The sequence below is a fragment of the Schistocerca nitens genome, chromosome 7, assembly GCF_023898315.1.
Source record: "Schistocerca nitens isolate TAMUIC-IGC-003100 chromosome 7, iqSchNite1.1, whole genome shotgun sequence".
Classification (NCBI taxonomy): Eukaryota; Metazoa; Arthropoda; class Insecta; order Orthoptera; family Acrididae; genus Schistocerca; species Schistocerca nitens.
Genome location: NC_064620.1, coordinates 116,460,827 through 116,481,969, shown reverse-complemented (window position 1 = coordinate 116,481,969; position 21,143 = coordinate 116,460,827). Strand labels below are relative to the sequence as shown.

At 43.7% G+C, this 21,143-nt stretch overlaps 1 protein-coding gene across 1 annotated transcript in view; it reads right to left on the bottom strand.

Annotated features, from left to right (window-relative positions):
* The window catches only part of LOC126195494 (uncharacterized), a 276,681-nt gene that overhangs the window by 17,349 nt on the left and 238,189 nt on the right, over nt 1–21,143 (bottom strand). Inside the window, exons 3-4 of the mRNA XM_049934122.1 lie at nt 8,686–8,788; nt 6,859–7,004 (exon numbers count right to left, since the gene is read on the bottom strand). Of these exons, the coding sequence (XP_049790079.1) occupies nt 6,859–7,004; nt 8,686–8,788 (249 nt within the window). The remainder of the gene's footprint in view (nt 1–6,858; nt 7,005–8,685; nt 8,789–21,143) is intronic.

The window sequence follows — 21,143 nt, the reverse complement described above, 5'->3', positions numbered from 1 at the left end:
AGTTTGTTCGTTCAGTTTTTTTTATTAGAAAGGGAAGCTAACGCGCTGACCGAACACGCTGAGCTACCGTGCCGTCACCACTCAGCTGCAGCCGCTTCATGGTTAAAATGGCCACGCACAGATATATATTCGACGACCGAAATTATCTTGCGATTTTCTCAGTAACGCTTGAGAAGTACGCCCTACTGCTTACACATTTTGTTGTCCTCGTGGAGTACTACGAGTGTACGAAGTTTGCAGTAAATCCACGTTCCAAACGTCGTGCCCCCCCCCCCCCCCCCCTCCTTGTAAGACAGTTCATCCGCCAGCAGACTACAGTGTCAGATCGAATTTCATTTGCCTCGTTGAGTGTTTCGTGAGGCAACGTTTACGCCGCGCTTCTGTCATTTGAGCACTTACGTTCAGTTGCCGTTCTCATGTGGTTAAACACACTTTACGCGAGAATGACTTAATTCAGATCCAGCCTCCTGCCTTCCCTTAGTTCTTAAGACTGTCGTTGCAGAGAACAGTGCTTGCAATATAAACGAGCATCCTGCAGCGGGATGTGTCTACGGCCGGAATTTGTACCGTCTGCAGTTGGTGACCGGCTGCCAGAGACGGAGTACAACTCGATTACAAGACAGCATTCAGTGTACACAACAGTGTAGCAGTATCCAGTGGTCAGAATGAAGAACAAATCGATACTTGCGTTGTGCAAACGTTCTGGTAGAATGTAAATACTTTTGAATCAACAGAGACTACTCCACTGAAAAGCAGAAGCAATCACTTGTTCCTTCTCGAGCGCACACACGCGCCTATGCCCCCACAAGTGCCAACTGGACGACCAGTGCTACTGTTGCATTTTGGCAGTGTGTGGGGGGGATTGTGTTTGGGGGGGGGGGGGTAGATAGAGGAGGAGCGAAATAGGCGGCAGGGAGCAGGTTTGCGGGTGGATCGCTAGTGGCTCAAAGGTGGGCAGCTGGTCTCAAATCTAGTACTGTGGTGTACTGATTTAATTAATAATTTTACGAATAATAGTTAAAATGGAAATTTTCTGGCACAGCACAAGAGGCACAACAATAGCGAGTTCGCTCGGCAGCACTTAGCTCAGCTAATTTACGCACAGCGACGTGCACTCCATACAGTTCGGCTTATGATTTATCGTATAAACGAAAAAAACTAACATATACTACTGGATTATTAGATGGTAGTTCTTCGAGCCTTGAAGTTATTTGCCTCCTCTTCTTCTTTGAAGACAATGTTTCGGCGGCCAGCTTGCCTAGCTTCAATATCTTACTTCTCCGAAGTATTGCAGACAGATAGAGCAGGTGAAATAAGAAGCTAGTAAGTGAAGTTCACTTTGCGCAATAAGAACTAAAGTATTTCACATTATTAGTGAACTAAACAGAAATCTACGTCCTCTTTCTATAATGGATGGGAAAATACAGAGCCGGCCAGTGTGACCGAGCGGTTCTAGGCGCTTCACTCTGGAAACGCGCGACCGCTACGGTCGCAGGTTCGTATCCTGCCTCGGGCATGGATGTGTGTGATGTCCTTAGGTTAGTTAGGTTTAAGTAGTTCTACGTTCTAGGGGACCGATGACCTCAGATGTTGAGTCCCATAGTGATCAAAGCCATTTGGACCATTTTTTTTTTTTTTTTGGAAAAGACAGTTTTTACAAATATAAGAAAATTACTTCTTCATCTTTTCTTCCTACCTCCACAGGCTTGATTGCTGCAGGCTTACCGCATTTTAATCTTTGCAGTAAACTACTTAGGCGAATGAGTGGATAAAAATAGACACAACTAATAAAACATATACTGATGTAGGTAAACCAAAGTAAGTTCCAGTACAGCGGGAGTCAGGGGTGTGATGCACGGTTATCGGAGCCAGTGGGAAGCAGTGCAGCCAGTAGGTTACATGGTGACGTGAACAGGGAGGGGGGGTGGGAGGGTGACAGAACAGAGGAAGGGGAAACGGATGGATGGAGCGCGTGGGGCAGTGTGTCATACAAGACGGGGGCCAGGGTGGCTATGGAAGGGGAGAATGTGTTCCAAGGGTAGGTCCCTTGTGTGTATTCAGAGAAGCTGATGGTGGAGGGCAGGACCCAGACGTGAAGCAATCATTGAAATTAGGCACGTTATGTTCAGCTGCATGTTGTGCCATTCAATGCTAAACATTGTTCTTGGAAACAGTTTTCCAACGGCCATTTATCCTGGTCGGCAGCGGATTGATAGTCATACCAACATAAACATCAGTGCAGTATGTTCAGCAGCGTTGGTATATGACACAGCTGCTTTCATAGGTGGCCCACCGTTTGATGGTGTAAGACTCGAATAGGAAGTGCTGGGTGCGTGGACTGGGCAGGGCTTGCATATTGGTCCACCACAAGGGTATGACCCCTGCGCCAAGGGATTGGGATTGCGCTTGGCATATGGATGGAGTAGGATGTTGTGTAGGGTGGAAAGGATCTTGTGTAGGATATCCCTAATTTCCGGGCATGATGAGAAATAATAAAACCCCTGACGAAGGACATGGGTCAGTTGTTCCAGTCCAGGGTGGTATTTAGTGATGAAGCGGCACTCCTTTGTAGCTGGTTCTTCCAGGCGGTGTGAGTATTGGGTATGTGTAAAAATTGGCGTGGGAAATCTGTTTGTGGAGTAGGTCTGGGGGAACAGTGCCTGTCTGTCTTAAGACCTTCAAAATGGTTCAAATGGCTCTGAGCACTATGGGACTTAACAGCTGTGGTCATCAGTCCCCTAGAACTTAGAACTAGTTAAACCTAACTAACCTAAGGACATCACACACATCCATGCCCGAGGCAGGATTCGAACCTGCGACCGTAGCAGTCGCGCGGTTCCGGACTGCGCGCCTAGAACCGCGAGACCACCGCGGCCGGCTGTTAAGACCTTCATCAGACCTTCAGCATACTGGGCAATGGAGTTCTTGGCTCTTCAGGAACATCATACATGGGTATGAGGGATTTTTCGGTGTGGAAGGAAAGGCAGTTGTCGAAATGCAGATATTGTTGATGGCTAGTGGGTTTAATGCTGACTGAGCCGTGGATGAAGCCATCAGAGAGATAGAGATCAGCAACCAGGAAGGTGACACATTAAGTTGAGGAGGACCAATTTGAGTGACGGGAGAGAACAGGTTGTGAAGGAATATGGATAGAGAGTCTCGACCCTGACTCAAGGAGATATCATCAGTGAACCTGAGCCACACTAGGTGTTGGGAGTTTTGTGAGGCTAGAAAGGTTTCCTCCAGGTGGCTCATAAATATATTTGCATTGGCATGTGCCCTGGGTGTGTCATTGAATTGTTTGCATACCTTTCCTTCAAAGGAAAAACAGTTGTCAGCCAGGACATATTCATGAGGTTATAAGGAATGAGATAGTTGGTTTGAAGACTGACGGACATTGGGAGAGGTAGTGTTCGGTAGGGGCGTAACCATGAGCTTTAGGGATGTTAGTCTACATGGAAGTGGCATCAACAGTGGCGAGCAGGGATCCAGGAGATAAAGCGGTGGGGATGGTTGAGAGTCAGTGAAGGAAGTGGTTAGTATCTTTGATATGGCATACTAGGTTTTGGTCAGTTTTTGGAGATATAGGTCAACAAAAGTGGAAATACATTCAGAGGAAGCACAATAGTCAGCTACATTGAGGCATCCAGTAATGTTTGGTTTCTGGATTTTTGGAAGCATGTAGAATGTATGTGGGTGGCATGTCATTGGGGAGAGGAGGAAGATGGGGGAGAGGTTCACGGGTGGACCAAAGGATTTCATTAGGGATTAGAGGTTATATTGGATATCTGGGATGGGATCGCTAGGGCAGAGCCAGTTGCTAAATTGCTAGCACCCTCAAGTATTTTAATGGTAACGCTGAACTTGTACAATTTTTTCTAAATAAGGACCACCTCTCTTGTTTGACGCTTACTACCTGAGTGTTTTTCAAATTATTATCCTAATACTCTTTCTATAAATGTAGTGAAGTCAGATTTGCCTGGTTGAAATCTTATGGATGCCCAAACGACTTTTGAGCTGTACTTTTACGAACGTTAAACTTGTTATTTTAAAGAGGTCTTACTTGTTCTGAAAAACAAAAACAAAAAACTATTGTAAGTTTGGACATTTTGGTTCGCCGTCCTGAAATCTATTTGACACTTAATATTGACTTACATGTTATTGAAGTTTTAAGTATATCTTATTAAATAAAGGATTACCAACTATCGTGAAGCAACAAATGACCTTCTGTAAAATAAGCCTGCACCTTCCTCCCGCCTGTTAAGTTTTTGTATCCTGGGGCGTCCACTGAGATTTCAAGGGTGACTGATTTTCGTTGTTTTACGAACACATTTTGACTTACCATCTCATTCCCGCTGTTCACTGTGTTTTGGAACGGGAAGGAATGGAGAAAGAAGAGACGAACGAAAACACAGCGTGACAGTTGGAAACACTCCATACAATAAAGACAACAAACCAAATTACAGTGAATGGTGGAAGTGAGGTGTTATGTTGTAAGTAAGTCACCGAAAATGAGACACCCTGTGTGTACGCAGACCAACTATGTATAACTCCAGGATGGCATGTAAGCAATAATAAGATAAGAAATCGTAAGTAGAAACAAACAGTAATTCAACCTCACAAAACTTATGCTACATAAGGTTGTTTCCCACCTAACAGCTAGAGAATAATAAAAAACTGTAAGTATTATACAACCCAATTTATATATACAAAAACAAATATGTCAGGCCATTGAAGATGCTTCACAAATAAAAGAAGCGGACACCTATTTCACAATACAAAGAGCCTTACATTTACCTGCATCAGGCGAGCCACATATTCAAGGAAATTAGCCTTCTGTGGTCAAAAAGAGGATTTCATTATAAGTGTAAAACATTACCGCAACCACTCATAAATGTTTTATGCAATATGTTTTCAACTCCAGTTCTTTAAATAATCGGACTCCCACGAGTAAAACAGTTTCAAACGCCTGATGTGTGGATGAGTGTAGTCTAAGTAATTTGCGTTCTGCTTTACGAAAATCTAGTTAATTCTTCACCCATCTTAATGTGACTTCATGCAGTGAGCGACAAACGTTTTTAATTTACATAATTTTTTTGGGAGAGCGAGTGAGGTGTCAATGAGAAACAGCTTCTAAAATGTTTTAAATGATGTATAAAGTTAGTTGGAAGTCTCTCATTCTCAAATACTGGTGAAAATTATTGCCTTATTTTCACGCTATTACGTGTGTTATCTTGAGACATATCGTACACAGTTTGTAGCTTTGATATTTATTTTATTAAACCTTTAACGTAGATTATACCTCTTAATGAGCAGATTATAACAGCATTTTAAATTTTTCAATTAGGTTGAAAATTATATGGAACACTGAAATCTCTAATGTATGTTGCCCCTGGGAGCCGTTAGAAAGTCAGTTTTATCTGGGATGCGGTGGCCATTTTAGACATTTGTTACCCACCTTTTCACTGTCCATCTCCTACTCCCACTCTTGTCTTTTCATCTCGTTTCCCCATCTCTCTGTTCATCTCCTGTTCCCCTCTGTGTCCATCTCCTACTCCCCCACAGAGTATGACTATGTCCTCCTCCTCTCACGTAACTCTGTTCATCTTCTCTTCCTCCTCTCTCTGTCAATCTCTCCCTACCCCGCTCTTTGTCCATCTCTTCCTCTCTCCTCTGACTGTCGATCTCCTTCTCTCCCTTCTGTATCTTTCCTTCTCCCTTTCTCTATCCACCTCGTATACCTCTCACTATACATCCCCTTCTTCCCCTGCCTCTGCTCAGTCATGCCTATCTGCATGTATAATCCCTTGAACACAATCAGAAACTTCATGCACGACACATCCATCTTATAGGGTACCCTAGATGTCAAGTGTTACCAAATCTTCTCATTCCCATCCCAGCCCTATGGCAGCTAAGTGGTTCTTACATGACAATACTTCTTCCCTGACAATAAGTAGTATGGGCAACAAATTTGGTTGAAATCGATCCAGTGGTTTAGGAGGAGATGTAGAACACACACACACACACACACACACAATAAATTTTTCTGTATGAACTAGCTTTTTGCCTGTGGCTTCACCTGTATATGTGTACGACACATATATTGCACACTTCTCCAAAGGCCCTATCTTGGTCCACCTCTACCTCCTCCTCCTCCTCCTCTCTATCCATCTCCTCCTCATCACCTCTCTTCCCTACTACTCCTCTACCACTTCTCTGCCCATCTCCTCCTTGTCCCCTTCTCCTCCATCCCCTCTTCCCCCTCTCTGCTCCACCTCCTCCTCTTCCTCCCTCTCTGATCGTCTCCTCCTGCTGGTCTCTGTCCATTTCCTCCTTCATCTCCTAGCCCACTTCCTCTTCTTTCCCTTCTGTGTCTATCTTTGCCTATCTCTTCTCCCACTGTCCTTTTTCCATATTCTCCTGCCATTTTCCATCTCCTCCTCACTCACTCTGTCTCCATCACCATTGCTGCCCTCTCTCTGTCCATCCCCTGCTCTATCATCTAAATCTTCCCCCAGCTGTGCCCATACGCATATGTAGCCCCTGCTAGGCAGATCGATAAGGTAGGCAGATACTGCTGCCACAACAAACCTGTCATGCCAGGCGACCTACACATCAGAGGGTTGGAAACCAGATTTTGACACTGGAATGTAGGCTGCCCTGCAAAGCAGGTCTATAGTGTAGGTAGGCCAATACTATTCCCACACAACACACCTATCATGCAGTGCAGCCTATACAACAGGGGCTGGAAAAACACCTCTTTGGCTGTAACTCCACCTTTATTGGAGCTAGGAGATTATAAACTCCATAGTGCTGTTACTGGGGAAGCCTGGGAAGTAGCACAGTGGGACTGCTTACCTGTGGAAGAAGGCAGCAGCTGCAGATGGCGTGGTGCGATGGACTTGAGTCAGGTTCTGGTTGGCCATCAGCTGCATCACCTGCTGCTGCGTGTAGCGGCAGTGGCGGGGGACATGCCTGGAGGGCACTCCGTCTGATGGCGACAGCTGTGACACAGGATGAATGAGGTTGTCTTTCTGTGCAGCTCTCTGCGTACAACATACTCCTGCCTGACACTAGCTGCTTAGGTGTCGACGTACCAACTACAAGCTTGACAAGTATGCTTGATACAGCATTTTGTGAGAGTGTACTTGATCGTCTCCAGGCTAATTTTCCTCAGACATTCGGATTGTCTGAACTACTTGAGGTTTGACTGACTCTGAACGACCGAGCGAGGTGGCGCAGTGGGTAGCACACTGGACTCGCATTCGGGAGGACGACGGTTCAATCCCGTTTCTGGCCATCCTGATTTAGGTTTTCCGTGATTTCCCTAAATAGCTTCAGGCAAATGCCAGGATGGTTCCTTTGAAAGGGAACGGCCGATTTCCTTCTTCATCCTTCCCTCACCCGAGCTTGCGCTCCGTCTCTAATGACCTCGTTGTCGACGGGACGTTAAACACTAATCACCACCACGACTCTGAATAACGCATGCTTCAGCAAGTGTACCAGCATGGACATGCTTGGGCAAGTGTATCAACGATGTGTACAGTTATACAAGTAAATGTCAGTAGTGTGGCAATCTTTGTTGGTTATCAACAAACGAAAAAAATCGACAACTGAGTCTGCAATCATTGTAGCTTTCAGCCGATACAGCCATGTGGATCGCTTAATGCAGTTTCAGTTATTACGACGTCCTGGCTAGGCAAAGGCTTTATTGCAACTCAATCTGTACATTTTTTGCTAGTTCTAATTTTTAAATTGGTGTTGACAGTAACCGAAAAATTCTAATAAATGTAAATATATTACGCTATCTAGATGGATTTATTTGCAAAAATGTTTGTAGCGACACAGTAGCGAGCAATGTGAAGCAAATGAACTGCAAATCGGTGGAAAAGTTTATTCAAGTGCTTGAAATCTGACTTTGCTTCAGAATCATCAAATCAAACCTCTATCATCGTAAGGCAAATACGGATGCTACATTCGTTATATTTTTGATAGATCAATAGATGAATTGACCCTGTCACCGACATGCCACTATTAAAATAATAAATTATCACAGAACTAAATGAAGGAGGGAAAATGGAAGGTATTTGTCTAGCAGGGAGGCTAAGGTATGAAACAGGGGATACATGAGTGAATACTGGCAAACAACAAATTTCAGTGTTGCGACTGGAGTGTAGCATTGTGCAGAGGTAAAACGTGGATGATGAACAGTTCAGACAAGAAGAGAAAAGAAGATTTTGAAAAGTGGTGTCTAAGAAGAATCCTGAACGGTTAATTACTGAATTGCTGATGAAGAGCTACTGAAGAGAATTGGAAGAAAAGAAATCTGTGGCGCAACTTGACTAAATTAAAGGAGTGGTTTATTTAACGGTCTGTGATGTATCAAAGATTGGTCAGTTTGGTAAGGAAAAGAAATGTTCAGAGTTCAAATTGTTGGGGGAGAATATGGCATGACTACAGTGAGCATACTGCTATAGCTATGCAAGAGCAAAGAACCATGTCCAGGATTGGCTAGCATGCAGAGCTCCACCAAACCAGTCTTCGAATTGAAGAGCACAACAGTAACACTAACGAACAGCTTGTCCTTGTGTATTTGTCAAACACACACATACCACTTCTCACAGCTGTTTTTTTACAGAGAACGTTTGCGAGGCCCGGCAGTGACCGGCCGCTGCCTACTCCTACCTGGCCCCCAGTGGTGTTGCTGGGCTGCTGCGGCTGTTGGCGCGGCTGAGCGTTGTCGCAGTCTGCCACTCTCTCCTCTCCGTGGAGGCTGCTTTGCGAGAACCTGCGGAAGTTGACAACCGAGTGATCAAAAATGGTTCAAATGGCTCTGAGCACTATGAGACTTAACATCTATGGTCATCAGTCCCCTAGAACTTAGAACTACTCTAACCTAACTAACCTAAGGACAGTATACAACACCCAGTCATCACGAAGCAGAGAAAATGCCTGACCCCGCCGGGAATCGAACCTGGGAACCAGGGCGCGGGAAGCGAGAACGCTACCGCACGACCACGCAACCGAGTGATCAGTGAGCCATACTACAACTGGAGATGCCATACAGCGAGTAACATTGCATCCGACAATGGTCTGGTTGAATTGGTCCTCTTAAGTGAGGTAGAAAGTGGACTCTGAGTGTACTGAGCTGTGCTATATCATTGTAGTAGACAGGCCTTATTTTTAGTTTTTAGAATTTGCTGTGTTACAAATGTGTCAAACGATTGTGCTCACAGCTATGCTTACGATACGCTCCCCATTCATTATACAGTGGGGCTAAAATATTGTGACAATATAGTCTAGAAACAGGGCAGATACAGTGGGTATGGGAGGAGCATTCCAAGATGCAAATGCCAATGGCACGTGACAGAAATTATTGAGATAAAATTTGTTTTTAGTTTACCACCTGTAACGCTGACCTGTCTTCGTCTGTATGGAACTTAGTTTTCACATTAACAGCTATGAAAATAGAATTAGAGAAGACAATGACACAAATAAAAAGGTAGTCTGTGCCCTAAGTCTGTTGCCCGGCTGCTGGTCAGACTGCGTGCAGACTGCAGCCACAGCCTCTGTCTTCTGCGCCGCTAGGAGGGGGAGGTGGTGGGCTCAGCGCCCCAGCTGAAGACCGTCACTACGTACTTGGCAGCAAGATCAGCGGATATGTGGCCGTACCAGTGGGACTGTGACGAGTAACAGTCCCCCCCCCTCCCCCCCCCCCCAAAATCTGGGATTGAACCCAGGGCCACCAGGAGCAGAGTCCGTGGGTATCCATTAGAACAGCAAGACCGTAAGTCATGCAACCCTTGCTATCTTAAGTCGGAATTCATGAGGAAATAAATTGTTATTAACATCAGGTTAACAGCATGTTACTTGAATATTAAAATAACAAGAGAGTGACTAAAACCTGGGAGACCCTGAAGGGCAGATTCTGCTGCCTGATTGGAAAGGTTTTCGCTACCCTCCATGCCTGTTGGAACCTTTCCTCCGCGAAGTGTGAGAGCTGCCTCTGTGTCTGTTAAGTGTAATGACTGTAATTGTGAGTGTAGTGTAGTGTAAAGTCGTGTAACGTGTCGTGTTCCAGAAGAAGGGAGAGAGTGGAGTGGACCCTGGTGCCGGCACACAGCCCACACTTTCGAAGAACACAGAGGGGCCCATAGGGCTTAACGTCTCCAGCACAAAAAGTATAAGAGAAGGGCTGTTTACTGGCAAACGCCTTGTAAAAAAGGGAGAGGATAATATTCAGTGTAATATTCGAAATGTCTTCTTACCATTTACAGACAACAATTTATTTCTTTTCTTGGTCGGTGACCCTGAACATATTGAACCTCTGTCGTTAGGAAAAAAAATGGTTCAAATGGCTCTAAGCACCATGGGACTTAACAGCTGAGGTCATCAGTCCCCTAAACTTAGAACTACTTAAACCTAACTAACCTAAGGACATCAAACACATCCATGCCCGAGGCAGGATTCGAACCTGCGACCGTAGCAGCGGCCTAGAACCGCTCGGCCACCGCGGCCGGCTGTCGTTAGGACTATGAGGAAAAGATCGTTAGTATAATTCGGTTTCCATCCGGAACTAAATGTGTGTTTCAGCCTCTCGATTAAAAAAAAGTTTCAGCAATCTAAAATATTTTTCAGAAAGTTGTCAAGCAATAAAATTTTCGTCAGTTCTTTGTCATTTCATGTTTAGCAGGCGATAAGTATTGTTGCTCTTCAGTAGTTTCTACGTTATCAGTTTGCTTCACCACATTTTAAGAATCTGATCAAGTATGCATGCTAGGCCGGCCGCTGCTGGCCGAGCGGTTCTAGGCTCTTCAGTCCGGAACCGTGCGACTGCTACGGTCGCAGGCTCGAATCCTGCCTCGGGCATGGATGTGTTTGATGTCCTTAGGTTAGTTAAGTTTAAGTAGTTCTAAGTGTAGGGGACTGATGACTTCAGATGTTAAGTCCCATAGTGCTCAGAGCCATTTGAACCATTTATGCCTGCTACGCAACACAATATGCAAAACAACGGTCACGACAATTTCGACAATTTCCTACTCCACTCCAGTTCTGTCTAAATAAAATTAGTAATTACTGTGAAGTGCCTGAATGCATTACTTGTTCGTCTTCAGGTGTGCTTGATGTAAAGAAAATGTTTGTTTTCGACATCCAATAGACACTCTGCGTTCTATGTGACAACTACAGGGAATAAGCAAGGAACTGTTCCTTTGTTAGCAAAATATACGTTATCCAAATATCATCATAAGATCTGTGCTACAGGAATTTTTTATAAAATATGTAATGTCAACAAATCAAAGTCCATCCTGATGGAAGTCGTCTGTGATGTAACCTCATACACTGCCTCGACTTTCTTTCCTCTGCTAGTCACTTGTGTAACAACTACATCTGCAACAGTTACACCTGCAACTACTTCAAAAAATTAATGATGTGAGGCATTTTTGATGTGGTGTAAGTGCTTAAAATTCATGTGCGTGCACTTTGAACTTGGCGCTACGTCCTCTTGTCACGTCTGCGCCTGCTTATTCACCGATTAGGGCTGTATAAACCGCTGTTATAAGCGGTTCTTCGTGCAGCAACAGAGAGTAACCTAAACATTTCTTGTAAATACTTGCAGTGCGCCTTAGCAGCTAAAATTCTGCCAGTGCCTGTATTCTATGTGCGTGAAAAATTTCAAGATAAGTTTGGACGTGTCGGATCGGACCATTCCCTTGCCAGTGTAGCCCACTCTTCGACTGTCAGAAATCCCTCAATAGAAGTGGTTTTGTCAGTATATCAGTAACATAATTAATGCTGAGAGAGTTGCAGTAGCTTTCTGGACATTCATTAACTCACCAAAAAGTGACTGCAGCGCAATTTCACGGCAGCGAGATTCTACATTTACCAATCCAGTCCCTCTCCCACCAACACTACAAAGGTCACTGATAACGTCGCACTTACAAATTATACAGCCTTTGATTGCAGGAGCGTATTTTCTGTAAAAGCTCAGTAATCAATTACATTTAATAAATTGAAAATTACTTCTTTACGTAAACACGAGATCAGTATTGTTATATTGTCTACTCACGTAAGAGAACTGGACAGGAAGTGCTGGGAAGGTATAGTCATCTGCTAAATGAAAAGTGACCAGCGGTCTTGGTAGGGATGCGTTTCTTGCGTTTTTATTATTAGTAAACCATCCGTGTATTTCCTGTTGTGTCAGTGCATTTTGTGGAAAGTAAACACGTCCTGGGCATGTCTGCGCACTGCATTGCCAGGATGCGAAAGGTGTGCTGTGGAGGGTCGGTATAACTTTGTGAATCACCCTCTAGTTGCTTGTTGTGACGCAGTGAGGAGTCACCTGCTCGCCCTTCAGTCTGCACACCTGTGGAGGAGGGGAGTGCGTGAACAACCCGGCGACCTGCCACACCTCGCGCTTCTACCCTCCAGCTCCGCCCTTTCTACCCTACTGCACTTATACGTAGTAAGCACATTTAAAATTATTTCTCAAACCATTTCACTTAGCAAAAAACATTAATTTTTTACCACTGAAGCATTATTTTCAATAACCTACTGTTTTTCCATGCCTAGCAACACGAAAACTATTACTCCTAGAGAAAAATGAATTAGACTTTTTTTGTAGATAATTTAACGCAGTTTAATTTTGCTCTTGGATACATTTTCGCTAGAAGCCGCGGTTTTCGAGATATTCAAGAAAAACATTGAAAAGTGACCTTTAAACGCCGCCTGCACCCCCCCCCCCCCCCCCCCCCCGCCACCAACACACACACACACAAGTTCGGATTTTTAGTATTGTTCATTACAATCCCTCCTGCAACTGTGCAAAATTTGCTATTACACTAAATTTTCTCCTATTCACCCTTTTTTGGTCTTCGTTGACTGGGATAATACGAGTATATGCGTGTCTGCGCTTTGCTGTTGTGTTCTGATTAAACACGTGCTTTATGTGGTATCAATGTTCGATACCACACTTGTTAGGGGTTGCAGTTATCGACCGTGGTCCGTACTAGTATCGCTGGATCTGCGAGTCGAGACTAGGGCCACTCCGTGGCTTGCTGCAACAAGTCTCTAGCGTGTGCTCGGCCCCTCTTGCACGGGACTTGAAGTATGAAGGTAGTCTAGCCTTTAGCTGATATGAAGCAACCTGTAACAAGGCGCTTAGTTTAAGTATGGCCTATGTGATGCCTATATAGCTCTCTGTCTGTAATTATATTCGTCCTGACTGTGAAGACTCCTGTACCACCAGTTAAGTACAATATATATATATATATATATATATATATATATATATATATATATATATATATATATATACGAACGACTTCTAATTATTTTAGTCGTTGTAGATGACGCTGACCATGCAGCCAGCTCCTTATCGACTTCAGTGGCAACCCAGCTCTATATGCAAAGAAGAGATTTGTATAGCACTGGCCACCAGTCATTCACACTGGCGACGAGTCGTTCGTCGTCGCCATAACACATTACATTCTATTTTTTACTACTGGCTGGATAATGAACTACAATTTTTCAACTAGAAATGTTTTCTGACTTTTAAGTGTGAAGTCATAAATGGAAGTTAATGAAGTGGTTTTACAGCTGGCTGTCGAACAGGCATCATCAAACATGTCTGAAATTAACTTTCTAGAAAATTTAGTAGTGAATGTTCTTAGTTGTATTTTCTTTTCAGTGGGAAGCTTTACCTCTTGTTTCTGCCGCGGTGATCGTGTCGAATAAAGCCGCCGTAGAAGGCACTAATGGTTGTCCGTGTTGTCTAATGAAAGAAACTCATATTTTGATACGGTGAGATGAACTATTTGTCAAATAGACAGGCATTGTAATTCACTTCACGTTATTTATATCAACCCAAAATCCAATACTGTTAACAAATCTATTACAATAGGAAGAGCGATAAAAATGTTCGCGTCATGTTCTCATCAAGACTTCTCTCTTTTTGCCGACTTAAAAATAATTACAGTAACACCTCCCTCCTCTAAGAGCATCTCTGATACAGCACAGCTTCCTTTTTTATCTTACATATACCTCTTTGCAAGCATTTAGCAAGTACAATTTCACACGCACTAACAGCGACTGTCTCTGATAGGGCCAAAATTTTATGAAGTACTTATCGAATATTGCTCAATATCAACTCAAAATTACACTGATGGAAATGAAAGGTGTTTTACGAAGAACATCGTAACCGAGCGCTACCTAACTGATACGGCAGTATTTTCATGCAGTGTGCCTTTTCATTTCTGTTGTTGTGCTAGCGTATATTAATGTGCTAAGTACACTGTCAAAGTGACCAGTCCTACACAAGAGCTGTATTTTTTTCCCATTTTCCTTATGGACTTCGCATCTGGGATAGTTGTTGCAGAAGCTATTACATTTGTGAGAAACTCTTATATGGCGTGCCATCCGATATTGCTTTCCTCCTCCCTGATTTATGGTATATAGTATACTGTGAGCAAAGTAATTATTTTGTGAAGTAAAGGACAAGGTGGTGAAATTAGTTAATTGCTAAATAATGAAATAAATTGTTTGTTTCCAAACAGAAGAACAGGCTACGCAAGGAAATTACTTTTCTTGAGAAATTTCAATGTCTGTGCGGTATGCTTATTAAAATCTCTTCCTCATCTGAGAATGTTTTCAGTAAAGAAAACAGTCATTGCTACAAACGAAGAATGGTGTAAGCTTATGATGACTGACTAGCATTACTGGATCTCTTCTAGTGGAGTTCATGGCACAGTGTAACTGGAGGACGTGCATATTCTGCTTATCACCATCTTTGGGAAACAGAGACAGGTCGAATCATTGGCACGAGTCATTCACTGCAGAACGAATGGTGGGGAGGTGAAGTCAGGAAACCAATGGGGCAAGTATGCGCCGTTCCAAGCAGAAGGTCTATACCACGAGAAGATTTCAGGATTGTTCAAAATGGTTCAAATGGCTCTGAGCACTATGGGACTTAACTGCTGAGGTCATAAGTCCCCTAGAACTTAGAACTACTGAAACATAACTAACCTAAGGACATCACACACATCCATGCCCGAGGCGGGATTCGAACCTGCGACCGTAGCGGTCGCGCGGTTCCAGACGGTAGCGCCTAGAACCGCTCGGCCACATCGGCCGGCTACAGGATTGTGCTTCTATCTTTGACCAATAGAAAGATGACAGAATTGCAGGTGGATTTTGTAGTCAGAACGTTACGATGAACCGTTCAAACATTTCACCGGTTGATTGTTTCAGATCTGGAGTTGTCATATGTCGTGTAACGCTGTCGCCGCAGCACGGAAAACAGAGGCTTGCACGGTGTGAAGATTAACTGGGACAATGACTGGCATTCCATGGTATTTGGCGATGACGCGTCACTTCTGTTTGTTGGGGATAGATGGACGCCAGTGTAGCCGTGGACCACATGGTAAAGGATCACAGAAAGCAGCACGTCCCTAGACTCTTACCTCTCCAGATCCGGGAACCATGGTGTGGGAAGCTGTTGGATACGGTAACAGGACTCATTTGCTAACTGTTAAAGGGGAGCTGAACGCTCGCCAGTTGTGGCAAGAACTGCACTGATATCCTTTACGACCAGCATACCAAATGACAATTTCCAACCCGATAACGCAAGACCCCCACACCACTGTTAACACCACGAACACCACGAACACCTCGAAGAATGTACGGATCCTTGTCTGACCTGCCAGCTCCCCTCATTTGCCATCCACAGAGCACGTCGAGGATGTGATGGAAAGACATATATGTCGAGCACAGATTCTAGCCAGCAACCTTCATAAGTTGACACAACATGCGTTTCTTGCATGGCTAAGAATTCCACAAGATGGCATTACGAAGTCGTCTGCTTCCATTCCACAACGAATACAATGTGTGTTCGTGTCTGTGGGGATCACATTTAAATTACGGTCGTCAGTTCTTAGTGGAATGAGAGTTGTTGTTGTTGTGGTCTTCAGTCCTGAGACTGGTTTGATGCAGCTCTCCATGCTACTCTATCCTGTGCATGCTGCTTCATCTCCCAGTACGTACTGCACCCTACATCCTTCTGAATCTGCTTAGTGTATACATCTCTTCGTCTCCCTCTACGATTTTTACCCTCCACGCTGCCCTTCAATACTAAGTTGGTGATTCCTTGATGCCTCAGAACATGTCCTACCAACCGATCCCTTCTTCTAGTCAAGTTGTGCCGCAAACTCCTCCCCAATTCTGTCCCATACCTCCTCATTAGTTATGTGTTCTACCCATCTAATCTTCAGCATTCTTCTGTAGTACCACATTTCAAAAGCTTCTGTTCTCTTCTTGACCAAACTATTTATCTTCCATGTTTCGCTTCCATACACGGCTACACTCCATACAAATACTTTCAGAAACGACTTCCTGACACTTGAATCTGTACTCGATGTTAACAAATTTCTCTTCTTAAGAAACGCTTTCCTTGCCATTGCCAGTCTACATTTTATATCCTCCCTACTTCGACCATCATCAGTTATTTTGCTCCCCAAATAACAAAACTCCTTTACTACTTTAAGTGTCTCATTTCCTAATCTAATTCCCTCAGCATCACACGAGTTCAGTTGACTACATTCCATTATCCTCGTTTTGCTTTTGTTGATGTTCATCTTATATCCTCCTTTCAAGACACTGTCCATTCCGTTCAACTGCTCTTCGAAGTCCTTTGCTGTCTCTGACAGAATTACAATGTCATCGGGGAACCTAGAAGTTTTTGTTTCTTCTCCATGGATTTTAATACCTACTCCGAATTTGTCTTTTGTTTCTTTCACTGCTTATTCAATATACATATTGAATAACTTCGGGGAGAGGCTACAAGCCTGTCTCACTCCCTTCCCAACAACTGCTTCCCTTTCGTGTCCCTCGACTCTTATAATTGCCATCTGGTTTCTGTACAAATTGTAAATAGCCTTTCGCTCCCTGTATTTTACCCCTGCCATCTTCAGAATTTGAAAGAAAGTATTTCAGTCAACATTGTCAAAAGCTTTCTCTAAGTCTACAAATACGAGAAACGTAGGTTTGCCTTTCCTTAATCTAGCTTCTAAGATTAGTCGTAGGGTCAGTATTGCCTCACGTGTTCAGATATTTCTACGGAATCCAAACTGATCTTCCCCGAGGTCGGCTTCTATTAGTTTTTCCATTCGTCCCAAAGAATTCGCGTTAGTATTTTGCAGCCGTGACTTATTAAACTGATAGTTCTTATATTCTTCATGAAGTCTGATGGTATTTCGCCGGTCTCATACATCTTACTCACCAGATGGTAGAGCTTTGTCAGGACTGGTTCTCCCAAGGCTGACAGTAGTTCTAATGGAATGTTGTCTACTGCTGGGGCCATGTTTCGATTCAGGTCTTTCAGTGATCTATCAATCTCTTTACGCAGTATCATATCTCTCATTTCATCTTCTTCCATTTCCATAACATTGTCCTCAAGTACATCGCCCTTGTACAGACCCTCTATATTCTCCTTCCACCTTTCTGCATTCCCTTCTTTGCTTAGAACTGGGTTTCCATCTGAGCTCTTGATATTCATACAAGTGGTTCTCTTTTCTCCAAAGGTCTCTTTAATTTTCCTGTAGGCAGTATCTATCTTACCCCTAGTGAGATAAGCCTCTACATCCTTCCATTTGTTCTCTAGCCATCCCTGATTAGCCATTTTGAACTTTCTGTCGAACTCATTTTTTAGACGTTTGTATTCCTTTTTGGCTGATTCATTTACTGCATTTTTATATTTTCTCCTTTCATAAATTACATTCAATATTTCTTCTGTTACCCAGGGATTTATACTAGCCTTCGTCTTTTTACCTACTTGATCCTCTGCTGCCTTCACTACTTCATCCCTCAGTGCTACCCATTCTTCTTCTACTGCATTTCTTTCCCCCACTCCTGTCAATTGTTCCCTTATGCTCTCCCTGAAACTCTGTACAACCTCTGGTTTAGTCAGTTTATCCAGGTCCCATCTCGTTAAAATCCCACCTTTTTGTAGTTTCTTCGGTTTTAATCTACAGTTCATAACCAATAGATTGTGGTCAGAGTCCACATCTGCCCCTGGAAATGTCTTACAATTTAAAACCTGGTTCCTAAATCTCTGTCTTACCATTATATAATCTTTCTTAAACCTGTCAGTATCTCCAAGCTTCTTCCATGTATACAACCTTCTTATATGATTCTTGAACCAAGTGTTAGCTATGATTAATTTATGCTCTACGCAAAATTCTACCTATGATTAAGTTGTTGTCTGCAAAATTCTACCAGGCGGCTTCCTCTTTCATTTCTTACCCCCAATCCATATTCACCTACTACGTTTCCTTCTCTCCCTTTTCCTACTGCCGAATTCCTGTCACCCATGACTATTAAATCTTCGTCTCCCTTCACTATCTGAATAATTTCTTTTATTTCATCATACATTTCTTCAATTTCTTCGTCATCTGAAGAGCTAGTTGGCATACAAACTTTTACTACTGTGGTAGGCGAGGGCTTCGTATCTATCTTGGCCACAATAATGCGTTCACTATGCTGTTTGTAGTAGCTTACCCGCATTCCTATTCATTATTAAACGTACTCCTGCATTACCCCTATTTGATTTTCTGTTTATAAACCTGTAGTCACCTGACCAGAAGTCTTGTTCGTCCTGCCACCGAACTTCACTAATTCCCACTACTTCTAACTCTAACATATTCATTTCCATTTTTAAATTTCTAACCTACTTGCCCGATTAAGGGATCTGACATTCCACGCTCCGATCCGTAGAACGCCAGGTTTCTTTCTCCTGATAACGACTTCCTCTTGAGTAGTCCCCGCCCGGAGATCCGAATTGGGGACTATTTTACCTCCGGAATATTTTAAGAGGACGCCATCATCATTTAACCAAACAGTAAAGCTGCATGCCCTCGGGAAAAATTACGGCTGTAGTTTCCCCTTGCTTTCAGCCGTTTGCAACACCAGCATAGCAAGGCCGTTTTGGTTTATGTTACAAGGCCAGATCAGTCAATCATCCAGACTGTTGCCCCTGCAACTACTGAAAAGGCTGCTGCCCCTGTTCAGGAACCACACGTTTGTCTGTCCTCTCAACAGATACCCCTCCGTTGCGGTTGCATCTACAGTACGGCCATCTGTATCCCTGATACACGCAAGCCTCCCCACCTACGGCAAGGTCCTTGGTTCATGGGGGGAGGGGGGGGATGAGAGTATAATCATTAAATTGTAGTCTGTGATTAACATCTCCACAAAGTTTTATAAATACCGGAGTAGTGTTTCACTGTGATACAGTTTCAGTTTCCGTCATTGTGACTGGGGAGTATCAGTGTGATTACAGCATCGCAGTGTTTTCATTAGGTGGTCTGCTCCCTGTATATGACACGACGCACGGTAGTGGATTTCCCTGTCGGAAGTCATCAGGAGCTGTCAGGAGGATTCTGCAAGACACGGTCCAGCTGGTCCAGAGGGCAGAGCAGCCAGACGCCAGCCTTAATTGAATCATCCTTGAGCGGCCGCTACGCCATTCCGCGGAGAGGCAAACGACGGCGCAGACCATCTCTGGCGGTGACATCTGCCCCGGCCGCCGGCAGAATAGCGCTGACGTCACAGACGGCGGACAAAGCGCCGCGAACAATGTCCCGCGACAACTCGCTTTTCTCCTTCCACATCTCCCCCTCCTCTCTTCCACTACCAATGGGTCCTCGGCGTAGGGAATTCAGGGGTCGCTACTTTCACTCCACCGATTAAAATCTCCCAGCGACGCGAATATGAATAAGACATTGTGAGGGGACGGTAACTTCCCCATCCCTGGGAAGTACGACTTGGACCTCAGCCCGACTCAATCTTGTTTTTTCTTAATGTCTGCCTGTGCCCTCGTTAACTCTTCTTAATGTACTTCTATTTTGCATGTAGCAGTGTATTTACGTTTCTTTGCATTGATTGCTTCTGTAGAACATATTAGTAAAGTCATAAGTGAACAGTGTTAAAAAGACCTGAAATTAAGTCCAAGTTCAATGTCTTTTCTGATCAAGTACCTCACAATAGAGATTTCTTGGACATACATCAGTTGTTCGAATCAAATAAAATTCCCCGAAATAATAGATCCCAAGCTCCCGCGAATCCAGGCGGGTCACGGGTCCAGTTTTCTTTCTCTATATCATTTTGACTACTGTTTCACTACATACAGTTTTCACAATATTCAATAAATAAATTTTTGACATGAATGGAATAAATGTGTATCCTCTTGTGGAAAAATTTTATGTGACAAAATAAAAATCCTAACTCGCTTGAACATGTAGATAAGCTGCTAAACTACAACCTTTTCTCTCTTCCCTATTAGAAGTTACTGGCGGGAGACCATAACTTAGGACAACAGAATAATCAGCGTTGTTGTATAAGAAAGTGGTCTGACTGTTCCAAAGTACCTCAAAGTAGGAAACCTATAAAGTACGTCCATTTCCACTTATGGTGATAGAAGATTTGTTTTGCTACTCTGAGTTCGGCTTTAATCCCCTGCCACTGTTAACACCACAATGCCTCATGAAAATGTAAGGGGGTGGGTAGGGACAACATTAATGTGAACAACAAACATCAGAATCCGTTAACATACACGTACTTACAAATATCTGATGCCGTTTCACGCCACAGATGTAACTTATACCATTGAGATCCGCACCAGGTAGTGTTGATAGAATAGATAGAGAAGATCCAACGGAGAACAGCGCCCTTCGTTACAGGATCATTTAGTAATCGCGAAAGCGTTACGGAGATGATAAATAAACTCCAGTGGAAGACTCTGCAAGAGAGACGCTCAGTAGCTCGGTACGGGCTTTTGTTGAAGTTTCGAGAACATACCTTCACCAAGGAGTCAAGCAGTATGTTGCTCCCTCCTACGTATATCCGGTGAAGAGACCATGAGGATAAAATCAGAGAGATTAGAGCCCACACAGAGGCATACCGACAATCTTTCTTTCCACGAACGAGACTGGAATAGAAGGGCGAACCGATAGAGGTACTCAAAGTACCCTCCGCCACACACTGTCAGGTGGCTTGCGGAGTGTGGATAGATTTAGATAGATGTAGATGTAGGGTTCTTATGTCCCACTTTATAGGTTCATATGTTACGTTCAACGTTACGGATTGCAGCTGCA